Below are 20647 nucleotides of genomic sequence, written 5' to 3' on the forward strand. Positions count from 1 at the left end.
AAATCTAATGAGCACTACATTTGAAATAAACATGTTTTCAAGTGATTAAATGGGCAGTAACATGCATATTTGTTGAGTATTAATATCTCTTAACAACATATTTTTTAATTGTAAAAGAAAATAAAAGTATTCGTATCCAGCTAAAATACGTATGCTGTATCTTAAAATAAGTGCATGCAATGCTGATGTCATTCTCCAGTACTATTGCAAGAACCCCTAGTCTGTAGATTATAAGGATGAGTCACAGTGCTAATGGACTGACTGCCTCATGATCTCTCCTTTGTGCAAGCTTTCTTAAAGACCCAGCTAGTACCACTGTACAGTGATTATGATATATTAGTAGTAACAGCCACCATTTATTGACAGATTTTAGTACTACTGCTAGCTTGGAGATATGGAGAGCAAAGAACAGTGGGGTTTTTTGAGTTGTTTGATTGGTTCTGTTTTGTTGCTTGTGTGTGTAAGAGTGTGGGGCTGTTTTCTTCCATATTCTAACCTATAGAAAACAGATTATGAATAAGGAACCATGGCACAAATCCTACACTATTACAACAAACAACTTCACTAAATCTATTTTGCAAATAAAGATCCTGACAAATTAACAGATCCAAGCTAGGATTCTGACTCAAGCCAGAAAGGTCCCCTGTGGCCCTGACATGTCCCCAAGACAGGCTGTTCTGCTCTGCCCATACTCCTGATCATCCCTGACCACAAGTCCTGACATTCTTGTCTTTCTGGTCTGCTTACACACAATCTCTAAGAGAAAAACACTTTAAAAATTATCTTTCCTTGGATATGTATCTGCATCTATACATTTTTTTCTTCCCAAGAGATCTTTAGAAATGACACACTCCCAAATGCATATTTACTCAAAACTTTATTTCTGAAATGTAATTTCGCTGTCAGCACTTTGTGTTTACAGCTTTGGCATTCATTACTGGTAATATGAATTCAGATTTTTGGAGACTTTCTTATCATTTTACCTATAAGAAAATATTTCCTATTAAATTTAGTCAGATCTTACTCCTTAAAGATTACAGGAGTTATTTTGCAAGAAAATCAACAGTAAATCTATATCATTTTAGCTTCAAAATGTAATTTTTAAAGGACCTTTCATCTGAGTTTTTCTAGCTGTCTCCTCATCCAAATCACCCACTGATAGATTTACTAACTGTATTTCTGTCCAAAGGAACTCTAAAAAGACAGTATGAGTTGTGGAAAATGCAGAATTGCTTGAATGAATTGCCTATTGTTCTTGAGTGAAAACACCAGATAGTCTGGAACCACTTAAAGTTTGTCTTTTTCTAATCTTTTTATTTAAAACATAAAGGTTTGGCCAAGTTTATACTTTCTTTGTGTCCTATTTTCATTGTTTTACTAAAAGTTACTCTTAATATTCTTAGTTTTTAAAAGCACAATCCAATTATTTTAAATTTGCTGACTGAAAAATGCAGTTGAAAATATAATTATGTGTGAAAATAGAGTTGGAAATAAATAGTCTTCATATATCTAGTGACATTATAAACATTGATGAGAGAGAGGTCTTTTGTGTGTATAATCATTAAAGGAAGAAATGAGTTCCTTTGTTCCTTTCTCCTCCTGTCTATCTCTCTCTCTCTCTCTCCCTCCCCCTCCTTCCCTCCCCCTCTCTCCCTCCCTCCCCCTCCCTCCCTCCTCCCCTCTCTCCCTCCCTCCTTCCCTCCCTCCCTCTCTCCCTCTCTCCCTCCCTCTTTTCCTTCCTTCCTGCCTTCCTCCCTCCCTTCCTTCCTTCCTTCCTTCTACTAGGTCTTATATAGTCCAGCTGACATTATACTCACAATGTGGCTAAGAATGATCATGAACTGAACTGCTAATCCTCTTGCTATACCTTTCTAGTTCTAGGGTTGGCTGCACACAGCATGAACCACCATGCCTAATTTATGTAGTGCTGGAGATCAAACCCCATGTGCCATGCAGTCTATGCAAGCTCTCTCTCCCTAAGGAGCCGCATGCCTGGCCCCTGGAAGCCACTCTTAATAAGAGATTTGGCTTGAACTTCGGGATGTTGAAGCTCCCTATTAGCATCACTGTTACAACTTACATCCACGGGTTTGCCATCGGAAGCTCGCGCAGCAATAACGGTCTTTCCATGAAAATCCACAGAGTCCTTTTCTTCTGTGTGCCGACTTGCGATTAAATTACAGTCCATGTAGAGAGAAAGGACGCGGGATTCCACACCAATGCCAAGTTTATGCCACTGACGATCGAAGAGAGGACGGAGTTCTCGATTCTTAAAAACATAGTTCAACAGATCTCCCTCAGCACCTCGGAACATAAATTCTACCACCTTCTTTGTGCCGTCAATCACTATAGAAATCTGAAAAAAAAAATAAGAAAGATAAGCAGAGTATCTTTAGATGGCTTAAAACTAAATGTCCAGAATTAGTAAAGCACTCAAATAAAAGCGCCACGTGTACAACGGCATACATAACCAAGGAGCTGGCTAAACGTGAGCCAGTACCTCTGCCCACTGCACTGGTGGATACAGAAGATCAAGGACCTTGTTCAAGTGTGTTAGTGTGAAGCATGCTGTGTAATCTGCTCCTTCACAAAAGAACATATAAGGAGTGTATGTGTACACAAATGTAAATGTATTTTACATTTATAAATGCAATCATAGCTATATAATTGTGTTATGTATTCATAAAGGTGTAATTTTATGAAGTAGAAACGTTATGGTTTTAAATTATACTTGTGAATAATAGTAATCACATACCTAAAAATATTTATATATGTTAGTATTCTATGAGTATATAGACAATGGAGTTCCTAACTTAAGAAGAAAAACAATATATGCATTTCTTTTTATGTGGAAACTGACACGGACCCTTTAAACCTTTAATAATTTTCATGGCAAAGAGAAGATATTGTATAGATGACATGTTCTTTCAGTTCAAATGATCATCCTATCATAAAATTGTGACCTTTATTAACAGTGAGAAGACCAACCAAAGCTAAAGGCATTCAATGGTGATGTGTAAATGTGAACCAAAGCTAAAGCATTCAATGGTGATGTGTAAATGTGAACCAAACCTAAAGGCATTCAATGGTGATGTGTAGATGTAAACCAAAGCTAAAGGCATTCAATGGTGATGTATAGATGTGAACCAAATGTGTGATGTTAACAAGCAATCCTGAGGTCTGTGGGGTGCTTGCATCACCACTCCAGCTCTACCACCATTTCCACAAGGTCTGCCAGCTTCTCTACTCTCCTTCCTATGCTCAGATACCTCCCATCACACTTCCCTCTCTCTATATAAATATATATTCCCTCCCCTTATATAACTGCTATATAAGTTCTCCTATTATAGAATTTCTACTCCATAAGAACATGAATTCTGATTTTTAAAAATCTATTTTCTTTTGGCATGGGTATGTGTATGTGGTATGCTTGGGTATATGTGTTCCTATATGTGAAGTGTGTGTGTGTGTGTGTGTGTGTGTGTGTGTGTGTAAGTATGATGCACACATGTGCCCAATGGAAGACAAAAGCTGACACGAGGTGCCTTTTTCAAGTGCCCTCCACTTTCTGTATTGAGGCCAGGCCTCTCCCTTGAACCGAGTACTCACTGACTTGACTAGTCTTGCTAGCTAACTTGCTCTGGGTATCCCATCTCCCACCTGGTGAATGCTGAACTTACAGGTGAACCCCCACCTCCACCTGCCATTTATGTGGGTGGTGGGGATCTGAACTCTACTCCTCATTTTTGCATGACAACCACTTTCCCCAACGAGCTATCTCCCCAGCCCCAAATGTCTTCTTCTTATCCCTTCTTGGCACAAAGCACAAGGTCCATATTTGCTTTTATTGATAAAACAAATATGTAAGTATCAGACTAATATATGGTATTAGTGATGAGAGGAAGTGTAGTTAACAATGGGGCAAAGCCAATAAGCACCTGTTAAAGGAACGCAGTCCCATGGTCTTCAGATAAAATATGAATCCTTAAGTTAAAATAAAAACAGGGTTGGAGGTGTGGCTCAGTGGTTCAGAGCACCAGCTGCTCTTGCAGAATCCTGGATTTAATTCTCAACACCCACTTGGTGGCACAAAATTGTTTATAACTCCAGTTCCTGGTGATCCTGAGCTCTCTTATGACCCCTCTGCTCATCAGGTAAGCACATGGTATACATACATACACACATACATACATACATACAGGAAAACATGTACATAAAAATAAAAAAATAAATCTTTAAGACAAAACAAAACACAAACCTCTCATCCACTAGATTCTCAGATCACTGATATGATCAAGGCTATCCTACTTATAATGCTTGCATTTCTCTATAGATGATTCCTCTAAACAACACAGGATTTGAGTACTAACTATATCTATTCCCAGATTTGGGTACACAGCACAAGAACCACCTGACCTAATCAAACGAATTGGCATCTTACCTGTGGCATATGCTCCTGGTTTAAAATCTGCCATAAAAACCACCGTTCCTTCTTGGTGCTTCTTCGTACCCGAAATGTGACCGCTACAGAGTACTCCTCAGGAAGACCTTTGGGAAATACCTTGCTATGGGAAGAAAACAGACAATTATTGTGGGGAGACTGATGTGGCCAGGGAAGAAATCCAAATATAAACTCTGTGAAATGTGATCTCTCAGTCATAGCTACTCTCAATGAGTTTATAATTCATTATTCATTTTTTTTAGGTGTTAGAAATATAGAAGCAGTCACGTCGGCATTCCTACGTAATTTTTATTTTCATTTTCTCCTTTTTTTGTAGTCATATGGTGTCATTAAAGATTGGGATATGTAAATGAGTGGGTTGGCTACGGTAATATGTTGCTCTCTTATCTAAAGTGATGTCTAACATACAAGCTCAGAATTCACTGCATTTGGATGAACAGCAGTGATTTATCAAAATGACAGTAGTCTTCCTTGGTGGTTTTTGGTTGAGAAGAATAGAGATAATTCTAAAAAACATTGATTATAAACCAATGAATATTTTTTGAAGAAATTTTACCATATTCAACTCTTGAAGATGAGTTCCTAATATTGATTTCCTGGTAAGTTATAATGACACTAAATTAAATGAGATTTAGCTTTATTTTCATTCCCTTAGAAAAATTAATCTTTCTAGATGGTAGAAGCCAAAACATGTCTCCATATCCTTTTACCTCAATCTCAAGTTCAAAATACTGGTCTTGGTAAAAAAAACACAAGGAAACAAAAAATTCACAGTATACATATCCACATATTCTGAGTTTAATTTTGATTAGACAATGACTAACATGTTCATTTCTTTTCATTGGATGTGAGAATTCTGCACTATGGTAATACTGCTTTTCTTTTCTTTTGTTTTCAAGTAAGAAATCATGTCCCTTAAAGACAAACAAACTTGAAGTTGTCATACATAAATAAAGCACTATGCACTTAATTTGTAACTACTAACTTTGAATATTATTCTCAGCTCTGCCAGAAGTGATAATTGAGACACTGACAACCAGACTGTTATGGAGAACACTGAAGCTTTCCTTTTTTTCTTTGTGTTAGACACAGAATCACATGTGGTAGGGAATTTACAAAGAAAATATGAAAAAGATGTGCTTGCTTAAGGTTTTAATTTACTTACTTGGTTAAATAGAATGCTCACATATGTACCTATAGATCTATTTATATGTACACATATATATGTATGTGTGCATCTAGAGACAGACATACTAAGCTGCCAGCCTGACAGAGTTTTGACTTCATGATAGTGGTAAGGTGATAGACATTAAGGGGAAGCAGTAATATAGGTTGGTAAGAAACTAATTGAAACTCTTATATTGCTAAAATATTATCTATTATGTGAATATATTTTTAAATATATACAATATGTTCTATATCATTTAATGTGCACTTCCTACTTTACTTTTTTTTGCTAATGATCCTTATTCCCTGTCTATTTTATAGTTTGGGAATAATATTAGACAAAAAGGAAATGCAGGTGATTTTTTTTCATATTCAAAATGGGTCATAAAGCTGTGATGACAACTTACATTTGCAATGTAAGCAATGCATTTGACACAGGAACTTCTAACACAGTGGTACGAGAAGTTTTGCAAGAAAAGATGAGCCTTGAGGATGAGGAGCTTAGTGAAGAGATATCAGGAGTTGGTGAAAACCAGTTGACAGCAAGCATTCTAAGCTGCTCTTACAAGTACATGAGAAGTTAACAAAGAATGCAAAGTGGATCTAATTCAGTGTTCTCTCAACATTTGATCAAATTGGAAAGGCAGAAGAGCTCAATAAATAGATGTGTAGTAATTTAAAAGTCCCCTTGAACTGTCATCTTGCACTAATCTACACAACAACAACAACAAATACCCATTTCTCAATCAGACTGTGATGTGGAACCAAAAGAAGATTGTATACAACAACCAGTGATGATGCTTTGTGAAGAGCACCAAAGCACTTTCCAAAGCCAAACGGCACCAAAAAAAAAAAAAAAAAATATGTTATAGTCACTGGTAGTCTTCTCCAGTTTCATCCACTAAAACTTTTGAATTCTAGAGAAATTGTTACCTATGAGAAGTATGCTCAACAAACTGATGACGGGCGCCAAAATCAGCAATGTTTGCAGCCACCATATCTCATCAGAAAGGGCACAATTCAAAACTATGCTTGACTGCACATTGCACAGTCAACATTTTCAAAGTTCAACAAATTGCACTATCAAGTTCTGCCTCATCTGTGATATTCACCTGACCTCTTGCCAACCAACTGCTATTTCTTCAAGCATTTCAGCAACTTTTGCAAGAAAAACACTTCCACAATCAACAGGATGAAGAAATGCTTTCCAAGAGTCCATCAAATCCTGAAGCGTGGATTTCCATGCCAAGAAACAAGAAAATTCATTTCTCATTGGCAAAAATGTGCTGACTACAATGGTTCATCTTTTACTTAATGAAGATATATTTGAGCCTAGTTATAATGATTTAAAATTCATGGTTCAAAACTGTAGTTCTTTGGGACAAACTGGTTTGTTTACTAATATTGGTTGTTAACTTGTTATATCTGGGAAAATGGAACATCAGATGAGGAATTGCTTCCATCCCATTAATCTGTGAGCAAGTCTATGGGACATTTTCTTAATTACTAATTTATACAGGAAGGTTCACCCGTGGATGGTGCCATCCTTCAGCAGATTGGCTTGAACTGAAAGAGAAAAGGTAGCTGAATGTGAGCCTAAGAGCAAGCCAGTATGCAGCATTTCTCCATGGTTACTGCTATCTATATTCTCTTGCCTTGAGTCCCTGCCTTGGCTTCCCTGATTTTAGACTGACCAGCACCTGAAAACTGAAATAAACCCTTTCTTCCCCACTTTGCTTTTGGTTATGATGCTTATCACAGCAGTAGAAAGCAGTTGAACACAGTTGAATTTTCCACTTTGATCTTTTCTGGGTCCAGATAAGTGATGCACTATATTCGTTTGTGATGCTGGAGAGAAGCAGGAAGCCACAGGGCTCCATCAGTCACATGACCATGAGAGGAAGTCAGATCTGGGGTGCACTATGCTGCTGAGCCATGATATGAGGTAAACGGGTGAATAAAAAACATCCTTCAATTTGAATATATTCAAATTACTAAAAGCATCTGCATTTCTATGAATGCATCTATCTAGGGCTGGAGAGATGGCTCAGCACTTAGAAGCATTTTTTGCTCTTGCAGAGAACTCAGGTTTGATCCTCAGCACAGACATGGAAGTTCACGATTGTCTGTAACTCCAGTTCTAGGAGATCAAATGTCTTCTTCTGGCCTCCATGGGCACTGTATACACATAGTGCACATACTACATACATCCCGTCCAACACTCAGAGACATAAAATTAAAATATAATAAATGAATCTTAAAAATAGATAAATTCACTTACATATAATCTAGGTTTACTTTCTTTGTTGAGGGTTTAGTAAAAGAAGAAACAGACATTATCACAACTACATCATTATATCCCTTTAATTAAGTGATTAGAAAACAACATTTTTTTTAGATCAATTCCCTCAAAATAAGTCCTTGTAATGGGATATTGTGTCTTCTGGAATTTTTCCAGTATCAAGTAAAATTTTACTAAATTACTATTGACAATTACTGTATTGTTTTAAGAGTGTTGCTGGCTTAAACATAACAACAACAACAACAACAACAACAACAGAAAGCAAGCATAGATACCTGCCATTTCTCTTTGGGACTATTAAAGAGACAACACCAAATACACTTCCAAATGGAAGCTTTAAGGTAGTTACAGCAAAACTACTATAGAAGGAAATCCAAAGCCCCATGTTATTCCCTTATCACATGTAATAATGGTTGATATTCTATTTTGCTTTCAATGTGAAAAGTATTGTCTGTGTTGGCACGGTGAATCAATAGGCATGACTCACTGCCCAGCATGATAAGTTGGGAGTTTTTGCCGAGGGCTCTTCCAATGCTAATGTATGGTGATTATTTATTCAGGTGTATTTCCTTTTATCCCAAAAGAATATTTTTATTTTATACTTGGTAAATGATGTTCACCTGACTACAAGCCTTTTGCAAGTGTGGGGGTGATGGGGGTAATGAAAGAATTTCAGTGTTCATTGTAGAGTTTTGCTTTCGCCCTATTTTTGGTGTCCTGGCTCATTCTTGTCTTCACTCTCCTGTTGAGGTCAGTCTGAAAGATTTCTATCTCAAAATCTTTAGCTAATAAGACCCTTACCTCCTTGTGGTTGAGTAAAGAAGGTAGTAATTTGGTAACTTGTGGCTTTAGACTCACATGCCCATCACACTCACACACACACACACACATACACACACACACACACACACACACACACACACGGGAGTGTTTGCACACCCATTCACAAACCCATGCATGTACCTACACATACACCCCTCACTGGTTCCTGAGAGGCTGATTCCTCTTAACCATGCATGGTTCAGGAATCCGGTGAGGTAGATCCACTCCTCACCAACACTTCCCACCTACAACACTAAAGGTCCAGTTCCTTGCTACTGTTCAGTCAGGTACATATTCCCCAATTGCTTTCTCTCTTCTAGAATGTACTGTAATGTTTTCTGTTGTTTAATATCCCATCCTATAGGCATATTTGCATATTCAAGAGTAAACCTCCTTTTAAATCTTTAGTGTGTCATTTTCAAATGGTCTTACAATCTTGCATTGCAAATTATGTCTTCTCTTGCTGTAAATCAGAATTCCTCTGACCTGGCTGTACAACTGGTAGCCTCTCATTCACTCACCAAACTAAATGCACACTCCATATATCGATATCTTTGCCATCCATTCACTTCTTACCCACTCCCTCCTGAATTCTAACATTATTACAATCAGCTAGCCCACTACCCTCTTCTCAATCACCTTTCTCACTCTTTGTGCAGGTTTTAAGACTACTGGCATATTTTCTTGTTGTTGTTGTTGTTCATATAAACCAAGACTTATACCACAATGGCTACAGATCCTTGCCATGAAGCCTGGAATGTAAGCTCCCTGGGTGCTTATATCTAAGCCACTCACCTGGTTGGCCTTAGCAACTACAGCAGTGCCTGCATGAAGTAGATAATACATGTAAGCAAGTCAATACATGAACTGAACTTGGAAGTTTTTCATGACTGACCCTCAATGTACCTCCTCCATTTTTATATAATTGTGAATCCATAAGAGATTTACTTTCCCAAATTCCTCTTATCCTTCTATATGAAAAATGGAGCAATGAGTTAATAATAGTAAGTGACACTGGTCCTTCCTTATGTAGAGGACACATGTGAGGACTGTAGGCAACAGCCCAGTCCATCTACAGGGACAGCTGTTAAATAGTTTCGGCCAGCTGGTACCATATGGGAACATAGAGTCAGTGTTGCCAGATCATCCAGTTTTTCCAATGAAGCCAAAAGTCTAGAGTTATACCTAAAAAGTTTAGAGTTTTAAATGTTGGCAATTAATCACACTTTTCATAAATTCTGTCCAGATCAATAATGGACAAGCCAAACAAAGCCAGTGAACAGCAGTTAGTAAACCTGGAATTACACAATCGTCAGCTGAATTCTCATCTGGTACGGAACACTGTAAAACTTGGAAAATGACAGAAGGAAGGCGCCTAGCCTGCCCTTGTTGCTTCTTCAAATGGTTTGAGACTGGAGAAGTGTTCCGGGGATAGATATAGATATATATCTATATATCTATATCTATATCTATATATATATCTATATCTCTATATATATATATATATATATAAAACGTTCAGAAGTAATATAAATTGGTTCAGAATAGGGAAATGCTAAGATGGTCAAAATCAGAACTACATGATATGAATAGAAAATTATATATATATATATATATATATATATATATATATATATATATAGTGTTGAAAGTAAAATTAGTCAAAAACCCTTACTAATAGCTGTTGGAGATTCTCACACTGGTCTGTTGAAAGGAATATAGCCATGAGGGTGTAGTGAAAGATGTCTTAAAATACCTTGTCTTAGAGTTGCAGACCCTGGCTCACTGCCAACTGTATCTCTTGGCCTTGGTGATACTTTATGCTTCTGGGGCTCCTACTTTCCACTTTCACCAAAATATAAGGGCTAACTAAAATCATCTCTTAACCTACTTCTCTAATACTCCTCATTTGCAAACCTCTTTGTGAGTGATACCCTCACCTTTATTTCCACTCCAAAGACATTTATTAAAGGCACATTTTAAAACACTATGAAATCTGAACTGGATACTGTGGTGATATTTTATTTGTACTGAAATGCGATTTTAATTTTATGTTAATAAATAATGTTGCCCTGGGGTCAGAGCTATTAGAGCCATAGCAAGAGCATGGTGGTTAGAAGAGCTAGGTAAATTTCTGTGTGTTCAGGGATACAGCCAGTATTGGAGACATACGCCTTTAAGACCTGGAGGGCGGTACTTACAGGCAGTGATGAGGCAGTCATGTGGTTGGGTTTACAACCAATGAGAAGGCAGAACAGAAAGATTATTTAAACAGAGACACAGGAAGTACCTCCCTCTCTCGGGGAAGCTAGGAGCACTGCAGGAGGTAAGATTTTATCTCTGAGCTCTGACCTCTCGGCTTTTCTCTTTTACCTTGGCTCTGTGTTTCTTATTTTAATAAGACGATTGGTTACATCTACATCTGGCGCCCAACGTGACAAGAATCCATTAAAAACTGCTTGGGGCCGGCTCCCTAGCCGGAGCAGCCGGCTCCCTAGCCCCGGCCCAGGTCTGCTTGGGCTCAGGCCGGACTGTGAGCTGCTTGCTTAAAGCCAGTGCTACAAACAACTCAGGCCTGCCCTGCTAAACAGGGCCCCTGCCTGTAAAGCCAAGCCTTGACTCGGCTCAAGAGGGAACAAGTGGCTGGCTTTAAGCTTTAGCCGGCTACCCCTTCGCTTTCACTTTCACTTTTACTTTCGCTTTCGCTTTCTCTCTTGCTTTCTCTCTTGTCTCTCTGTTTCTGTCTCTCTCTCTCTCTCTCTCTCTCTCTCTCTCTCTCTGGATTTACACCTAGGACTCTAGGTGGCTGTTTTGAAATTCGCTCGGATTTCTACTGTTCTACGCAGATTTGATAAGTCATAAAGGAAACTATTTAAAAGACAAATTTTTTCCACATTAAAAAAAAAAAATGGGTTTCCTGTGTACATTGGAAGAAAATTGGGTTTTGTTTGAAATTTTAGGCAGTCTGACAATGGAACAACTATATGAAAAGATTAGTATTATGGGAATTATGCAGTTTATCACCATGCTTATTCTCATTTTACTATTTAAAAAGATAGTCGTAAGCCGGGCGGTGGTGGCGCACGCCTTTAATCCCAGCACTTGGGAGGCAGAGCCAGGCGGATCTCTGTGAGTTCGAGGCCAGCCTGGACTACCAAGTGAGTTCCAGGAAAGGCGCAAAGCTACACAGAGAAACCCTGTCTCGAAAAACCAAAAAAAAAAAAAAAAAAAAAAAAAAAGATAGTCGATTTAAGTGCCAGGATAACAGCTTTAGAAAAACCTGTTAATTTTAACAGTGAAGTTGGTTCAAGTTTGGATCATAAGGTTACAGAAAGAAAGCCTGTTTTCACACAGTCACCCTTAATTTATCCTGTAACCGTACAGCAGATGCCTGATCAAATGGCTACACAAAATATCTGGGCTCCAATTGAACTGATGGATTTTAAAAGGTTTAAGGAGGCAATAGTATCTTATGGCATGCATTCCCCATATGTAAAGCAAATGTTAAACTCTTGGTCAACATATAATAGGATTATACCACAGGACTGGCGGGACCTTGCACAAGCTGTTCTGGAACCCAGCCAGAGAATTCAATTTCTAACGTGGTTTAAGGATGAAGCTAGAAACGTAGAAACACAATGGAGGGATAAAGGAATACAAGTTTGTCAGGATCAGCTTATTGGAGAAGGCCAATATGCTTCAATACAAACACAATGTTTATATGATGTTCAAACCATAATTTTATGTCGAATGGCAGCCTTGAATGCATGGGACAGAGTTGATGAACCAGGAAAAAAACCTGAGTCATTCACAAAGGTTATGCAAGGCCCAAAAGAATCTTTCACAGATTTTTTAGAAAGACTGGCTTCAGCAGTAAACAGAATGGTCTCAGGATCAGAAGCTAGTAAGGCAATAATTGAAGCTTTGGCATTTGAGAATGCGAATGCAGCATGCAAAAGAATAATCAGGCCGTTAAGGGCAAGATCTGCACCTTTGGAAGATTGGATTAGAGAAACAATTAATGTTGAGGCTGATGAGCATGATGATACGTGGGTAGGAGAAGTAATTTCAAAAGGTTTGAGGAGTGTTAGATGTTTTGGGTGTGGAAAGCAAGGACATTTTAAAAGAGACTGTAAACAGGTCATTCCTAGAAGCAATGTTTCTTCAAGGAACAATGGCAACAGAATGCCCCTTCCTTCTGGAGTATGCAGAAGGTGTGGTAAGGGAAAACACTGGACCAATGAATGTAGATCAACAAAGGACAGACAGGGTAATCCTTTGCCTCAGTTTTCGGGAAACTCCCAGAGGGGCCTCATGCAGGCCCCCATAGCAAAACCAGTTCAAACCTTTCCTGCAGCTGTAGAGGAAATCCCTGCTCTGAGCGATTAAATAACCAAATGACTATTGGAATAAATCATGTTGGTCAGGATGATGAAAAAGAGAGAATAGAAAATTCAGGAGAAAACATAAAGAAAATTTTTTGGCAAACTTCTATTAATGAACAGAGACCAAAATTAACGATAAAAATAAATGGTGTTTTGTTGTCTGGTCTGGTAGACACAGGTGCGGACATTACCATAATTGCACCAGAATTTTGGCATCCAGCTTGGCCTCTTCAAGAGGTAAACGTTCAACTGTTAGGAATTGGGACATTATCTGGAGTGAAACAGAGTGCAAGATGGCTGGAATGTATAGGTCCAGAAGGACAGAGAGGAAAATTAAAACCATATGTCGCTAACATAGCTATGAACCTGTGGGGTCGAGACTTGTTGCAACAATGGAATACTCAGATTAAAATCCCTCCAATCTCAGAAACAAATCATAAACTAGCACATGTTTCTGAGAGAAATATTAGAAGGCATTATTTTGAGTGGTCACCAGCCATCCATATTATACAGGAACAGGGCACAACAACTGATAATCCTCCAAAAATACCAACAGCTCTACCTTTAAAATGGTTAACAGACAAGCCTGTATGGGTTCAGCAATGGCCTTTAACAACAGAGAAACTCCAGGCTTTAGAAGAGCTGGTAGAAGAACAGTTAAATGCTCAGCATATTGAACAGTCAACCAGCCCTTGGAATTCTCCTGTATTTGTTATTAAAAAGAAATCTGGTAAATGGAGAATGGTAACAGACCTTAGAGCAATTAACAAAGTAATTCAGCCGATGGGCTCTCTACAATCTGGAATTCCTTTGCCTACTCTGTTACCAAAAGGATGGCCTCTCATAGTTATTGATTTAAAAGACTGTTTCTTTTCAATACCCTTACAAGAAAAAGACAAAGAAAGATTTGCTTTCACAGTGCCTACTTATAATAATTCTCAACCGGTTAAAAGATTTCAATGGAGGGTCCTCCCACAGGGAATGTTAAATAGCCCAACTCTGTGCCAATATTTTGTACAACAGCCATTGGAAGTGATACGTAAAAAATTTCCTAAATCTATAATTTATCATTATATGGATGATATTTTACTAGCTGACTCAAATGCAGATACTTTAGAAAGAATGTTTGAAGAAGTAAAGAAAATTTTGCCTTGCTGGGGATTACAAATTGCTCCTGAAAAAATACAAAGAGGAGATTCTATTAATTATTTAGGATATAAAATAGAGCTACAAAAAATTAGACCCCAAAAGGTGCAAATTAGGAGAGATAGACTACAGACTCTTAATGACTTTCAAAGATTATTTGGAGATATTTCTCATCTACGAACTATTGTTGGGGTAAAAAATGATGAACTGACTAATTTGTTCAAAACCTTAGAAGGTGACAAGGACTTAAATAGTCCAAGAGAATTATCACCTGAAGCTGAGAAAGAATTGGCCTTGGTAGAAAAGAAAGTACATGAAGGGCACGTGGATCGTATTGATCCAAAGCTGGATTGCATTTTGGTTATTTTACCTTCTAGGCATTCCCCTACTGGAATATTAATGCAGAGGGAAGATATTATATTGGAATGGATATTTTTACCAAATAAACCAAATAAAAAATTAAAAACTTATGGGGAAAAAATCTCTGACTTGATTTGGAAAGGAAAATTGAGACTTCGTCAATTAGCAGGAATAGACCCAGCAGAAATTGTCGTACCTTTAACTAAGGAGGACATTGAAAAATTATGGACAGAAAGTGAACCTTGGCAAAGAGCTTGCAGTAATTTTTTGGGAGAAATTAACAGCAAATATCCCAAAAGCAACAGAATTGATTTTATAAAGAGAGCTGATTGGATCTTGCCTCGAATTGTACGGCAAAAACCCATATCTGGAGTTTGTACATTTTATACAGATGCCAACAAACAAGGAAAGGCAGGTTACAAATCAGAAAATTTAAGTAAAGTGGTACAAAGTCCTTATAATTCAGTGCAAAAATCAGAATTGTATGCTATTCTGTTGGTATTAATGGATTTTTCAGAACCTCTCAACATAGTAACTGTCTCTCAGTATGCTGAAAGAGTGGTGTTACATATTGAGACTGCAGAATTTATCCCTGATGCTTCAGAATTAACTTCACTATTTATTCAATTACAAGATACAATCAGGAAAAGGAGTCATCCTTTATATATAACTCACATCCGATCTCATACTGGTCTGCCAGGCCCTTTAGCACAAGGCAATGATGAGATTGATAAATTATTGATAGGAAATGTGCTGGAGGCCTCAGACTTTCATAAAAAACATCACGTCAATAGTAAAGGTTTAAAAAAGGATTTTTCCATAACCTGGCAACAAGCCAAAGAAATAGTAAAGAAATGTCCTACTTGTTCTTTCTATAATCAAATGCCATTACCAGCAGGATGTAACCCAAAGGGTACTCAGAGGAATGAAATTTGGCAGATGGATGTGTTTCACTTTGCAGAATTTGGAAAATTGAAATATGTACACCACACCATTGATACTTATTCAGGTTTTCAATGGGCAACTGCTTTGAGTTCTGAAAAAGCTGATTCGTAATCACTCATTTGCTAGAAGTTATGGCCATCATGGGTATACCTGCACAAATCAAAACTGACAATGCTCCATCATATGTCTCTGTTAAAATGAAACAGTTTTTTGCTTATTACAATATAAAGCATATTACAGGTATACCACATAATCCTACAGGTCAAGCAGTTATAGAAAGGTCAAACAGAACTCTAAAGGATATGCCAAATAAACAGAAAGGAGTAACAAAAACCCCCAGAAATAGACTGCATAATGCTCTATTAACTTTGAATTTTCTGAATGCCAATGAGAAAGGAACAACAGCTGCAGAGAGACATTGGGTAATAGAAAAAACTACAGAATTAAATCAGCCTATATACTTTAAGGATGTGCTGACCTCAGAATGGAAGCCAGGGTATGTATTACGTTGGGGATGAGGTTTTGCTTTTGTTTCTACAGGAGAAGATAAGCTGTGGGTACCATCAAAATTGATAAAGGTTCGATTTGAACAAGAGAAACCTCTTAATTAGAGGAGGTGATAGTTCATCAACAAGCATGAACATCCAATTTAAACTAACTTGTACCTATAACACATGTCTTTTCATTTAATCAGATAATAACTTGCCAAAAAGGAACATCCCCAAAATTAGTCTTGGGGGAAGGTTTTTGTTTTTGTCTTTTAGGAGAATGAAGGTTAAGGAATCTGAAGAACACAAGACAAATGAGACAACTGAAGAAAAGGGACAAATCATCTATCCCAGGAAACAAAGTGAAATGGCGTATGGGTATATATAATCTAAAAAAAATTTATGTCTTCTTAAATGTTTGTTTCTGCTTTTCTCTAAAGATTTAACACTATTGGTTTTCTAATAGTCCCAGTTCAATTAAAATTTAAAGCTGACTTTGGAGTTGGAGAATGGCTCTCTCCTTCTTTAAACTCAAGCATGTTGTTAAAAGGAAAATGCAAACTCCCTGTATCATGCCAGAAAGAGCCATTTTCTGCTATGGGACAGGACAAAAGCCAAATTAATTAAGGGACTATTCTATTACTAATCTCAACTCTTTGATTCTATTCTGATTCTTTAAACTTTTCTTAAAGTATAAATTTTATATCAAAATTTACAAGATTAATAGATACATATACATTTTAAACTTTGTTAAGATAGGAATGGTCATATAGAGTACTAACTAATTCTAGAAAAACGGCTTCAATTAGCTGCATATATATGTCTTTGTGTTCGAGTCTCTTATCAGTTTTCTGCAGGAAATCATGGCCAGGCCTAACATCAACTGAAGTCTCCAGGAAGAAAATGGAGCCCCACAACAACAACAACAATTCCACGTGGACAATAATAATATCACTGAACTGACAAACATCATCTACAGATCAGCTTTGAACTACAAGGTGCTCAGAGCAATTTTGAAATGACTAGCTGAGATGATCCAGTCTCAAAGACTACTTAAATAAGGACTTGAGATAAACCCTGAACTTTGGCAATACACATGGACTGGATAATAATGAAGGATATAGTTACCTTTCCTAGAATTTGACAATTAACCTAAAATTTTTCTTTCAGGATAAAGATAACTTCGCCCATACCCAGCAGGAAGCAATTTTAAGAATGACGCCCACATTCCCAAAGAGGTGGTGTGGGGCGGGTGGTTTTTTTTTGGTTCTTTTAATGGGTTTTGGGTCTGGGATAATTTTCATTATTTAGGGGGGTAGGTTACAAGTTGTCAAGGGTTAGGAAAAAGGCTAAGCAAAGGAGATTAGATTTAAGGTTCTTGTTTTAAAAAAAAAAAGAAAGAAAGAAAGAAAGAAAGAAAAGAAAAGAAAAAGACAATTACTAGTTTTAAATACTTTACATTATTACCAACTATTAGGATATAAAGAAATGAAAGTTAGTAGTTAGACATTACAATAGAAATTGTAGTCATATTAGATATGTTTTAAAAATTGAGCAGATATATTTTAGACAGGTCATCTTCAAACCCTTCAGAGATCTACAGAATATGGCATTTAAAATGTTTTAATAACTTAGAAATTTTTCTTTTTTAAGACATGTCGGCTCCTGGCAGTACCAATCTACTTCAGAGAAAATATGGGCATTGAAGAAACTGCATATGGAGTTAATTTTCATTGTGGCAAAAGTTAGCCACTGGACAACAAAGTATCCTCAAATCAACAGGACAAAATGGACAGACAGAACACGAAACAAAGGACTACTGATTCCTGCCAAAACAAGTGTGGTTATGGCTTTATCAAAAGGCATCTTCTGAGGCCAGGACAATATGGCACCATCCCTGAAGTCGCCTTCACAATCTGGAAAAGGTACAGTACCCTTTTCTTAGAAGGCAGCTGAACAGGCAGTGGGCCGATGGCTTCTGTTGTGCAATGGAACAGCAACTGAAAGCTCACGCCTCTCAATAGTAGACTGGCATTTAATAGAGGGATGTGGAGAAGGGGATGCTTAGATGAAGCCATATATACACAGCCAAAAAGAATGGACAGCTGAATTCAAAAACCATCAACAATTTCCAGAATTTAAAATCCTGAATCATGACATGACACTAGTGGAATTCAGGTGTTTCTGGTACATGGACTGCTCTCACCCAATGTGAGGTTGAACTGTTGACCTTGTGTACAACCTACTTCACAAATGAGTCTGTCAGATACGATAAGCCTATAGGCTGAAGATGATGCCCCAACACTGTGGAGAAACCTCAGGTGACTGTCCAGGCAGCTGGCTGTTTCTGTCAACTCACAAAATTTTTGGAAGCTGCTTTTGTGCACTTCTTGTTTTTATTTTTGTTAGCTAATATTATTTCCTTCTTGGGTCTCTGAGGGAGTTGAAGATTAGTTAGTTATAGTTGAAGATTAATTAGGATAGAAAGCAAATTAGATACATTTTGAACTTACTAAAATAGGATAGATAAGGGAATTATTTTCTCTGATTTGTCAAATACAAATGGACTAGACATCGTTTAGGTATTTGTTACTTGTATATATTATATATAGTTATTGTACTTTTGTATATAGTTTTTCTTTTGTTAGTTATAACCTTTTGCCTTTTTTCTTTTTATTAAAATAGAAAAGGGGAAATGTGGTGATATTTTATTTGTACTGAAATGCGATTTTAATTTTATGTTAATAAATAAAGTTGCCCTGGGGTCAGAGCTATTAGAGCCATAGCAAGAGCATGGTGGTTAGAAGAGCTAGGTAAATTTCTGTGTGTTCAGGGATACAGCCAGTATTGGAGACATACGCCTTTAAGACCTGGAGGGCGGTACTTACAGGCAGTGATGAGGCAGTCATGTGGTTGGGTTTACAACCAATGAGAAGGCAGAACAGAAAGATTATTTAAACAGAGACACAGGAAGTACCTCCCTCTCTCGGGGAAGCTAGGAGCACTGCAGGAGGTAAGATTTTATCTCTGAGCTCTGACCTCTCGGCTTTTCTCTTTTACCTTGGCTCTGTGTTTCTTATTTTAATAAGACGATTGGTTACATCTACAGGATACAGTCTCTCCTGCTGTGGGGTTCATAGGTACACTCAAGGAGAACGGTGCTTAGGTCTCATAGTCTTTCACCAGCTTTGCTTCCAGAGCAAATACCAAGTGTATAGGGAGGGTGGGAGGAGCTTGTCTTCACTGCTTCCTTGTTTTGTGTGTCTCTTTGTCTCTTTTTCCTCACTCAGACAGTTTCCTTTTCTAGACTGTTATTCCCATTCCCCTCAAGGTCTCCATGTCTGGCTATATTTTCTGTGCTTTTGCCAATATTTCTAAGAGAGATAATCTCTCAACCCATGATTTCACTTTAGAGACCCCGGGCAATAGGAACCGGGCTGTGGTATGCAATTCATAGAATATGCCAAAGATGGTCTTATAAGCATTGAGTTATCTGTAGTGGGTAAATTTTGAAAAATTGTGTTTCCTACTGATGAATCTTAGTATATTTGACCCATGGGTTATTTACATGCAAGGTATTTAATATGCACATGTTTTTACATTTGAATTATCTTTTGCTGCTTTCTAATCTGAGTCTATTATATTGGAAACATATTTAATGTGAATATGAAATATTTGAATTTTTAAAATATATTTACAGCCTGTTCTGGACAATGTTCCATGCTCACTTGAGAAGCATGTGTATTCTTCTATTTCAGGAAGGAATGTCCACCAGAAAGATTCATGTTTTCTATTTCTTTGAGAATTTTCTACCTAGTGGTGGTCCATTAGTCTTTACATTTGGTATTGAAGTTTTCCACATTTTTTATTGAATTACCTATTTCTGTCTTCAAATCTGTTGGAGTTTGTGTATTTTAGGGCCGTGTTGTTGGGTGAATGCATAATGATCATTGCTATCACCTTTTGGTGGATTAAAATTATAAAAATGATAAATCATAAAAATAGCCTTTCCTTAAAGTCTACTTTGTCTGACATTTGGATAGCCACTACAACAATCTTTATATTCACTTTAGCAATCTTTTAATTCAGATTGAGTGGCATACTTCTCTTACTTTTAATGATTTCTTTTTACTCAAATTTGAAAAATGAAGTATGTCTATTTTAAATAATATATAGATGTATAGCATATATTTTATACATTTGATAAATATTTCCCTTTGTAAATATTGGCAATTAATATAATTATCACTAAGTTAGGATTTATACTTATCATTTGTTGTTTGTTTTCCACTTACTTTATGGTTCTTTTGTTCTACTACTTATTTATGTTAAATGTTTATTCTACAGTGACATTTTACTCCTTTTAAAAATATATTGTTTATGTTACTTCCTTACTGACTTCTTTCAGTATTATACCTAACAGAAATTTACAACATTGTGGTTTAGATTAAAGACAATTTAGTTTCAATTATATATATAAACTTTGCTCCTATATAATCATTTCTTCTCCTTTGCATTGTATTATTTATTCTTCTTTATACTTTATATACTTATCAACATAGATTTATAA

General features: G+C 37.0%; 1 protein-coding gene across 1 annotated transcript in view; it reads right to left on the bottom strand.

The window, feature by feature from the left end:
- The window catches only part of Col19a1 (collagen type XIX alpha 1 chain), a 335394-nt gene that overhangs the window by 270544 nt on the left and 44203 nt on the right, over positions 1-20647 (bottom strand). The window contains exons 5-6 of the mRNA XM_076557961.1: positions 4442-4565; positions 2081-2356 (exon numbers count right to left, since the gene is read on the bottom strand). Of these exons, the coding sequence (XP_076414076.1) occupies positions 2081-2356; positions 4442-4565 (400 nt within the window). The remainder of the gene's footprint in view (positions 1-2080; positions 2357-4441; positions 4566-20647) is intronic.

The sequence above is a fragment of the Peromyscus maniculatus genome, chromosome 21 (assembly GCF_049852395.1).
Source record: "Peromyscus maniculatus bairdii isolate BWxNUB_F1_BW_parent chromosome 21, HU_Pman_BW_mat_3.1, whole genome shotgun sequence".
NCBI classification, from domain to species: Eukaryota; Metazoa; Chordata; class Mammalia; order Rodentia; family Cricetidae; genus Peromyscus; species Peromyscus maniculatus.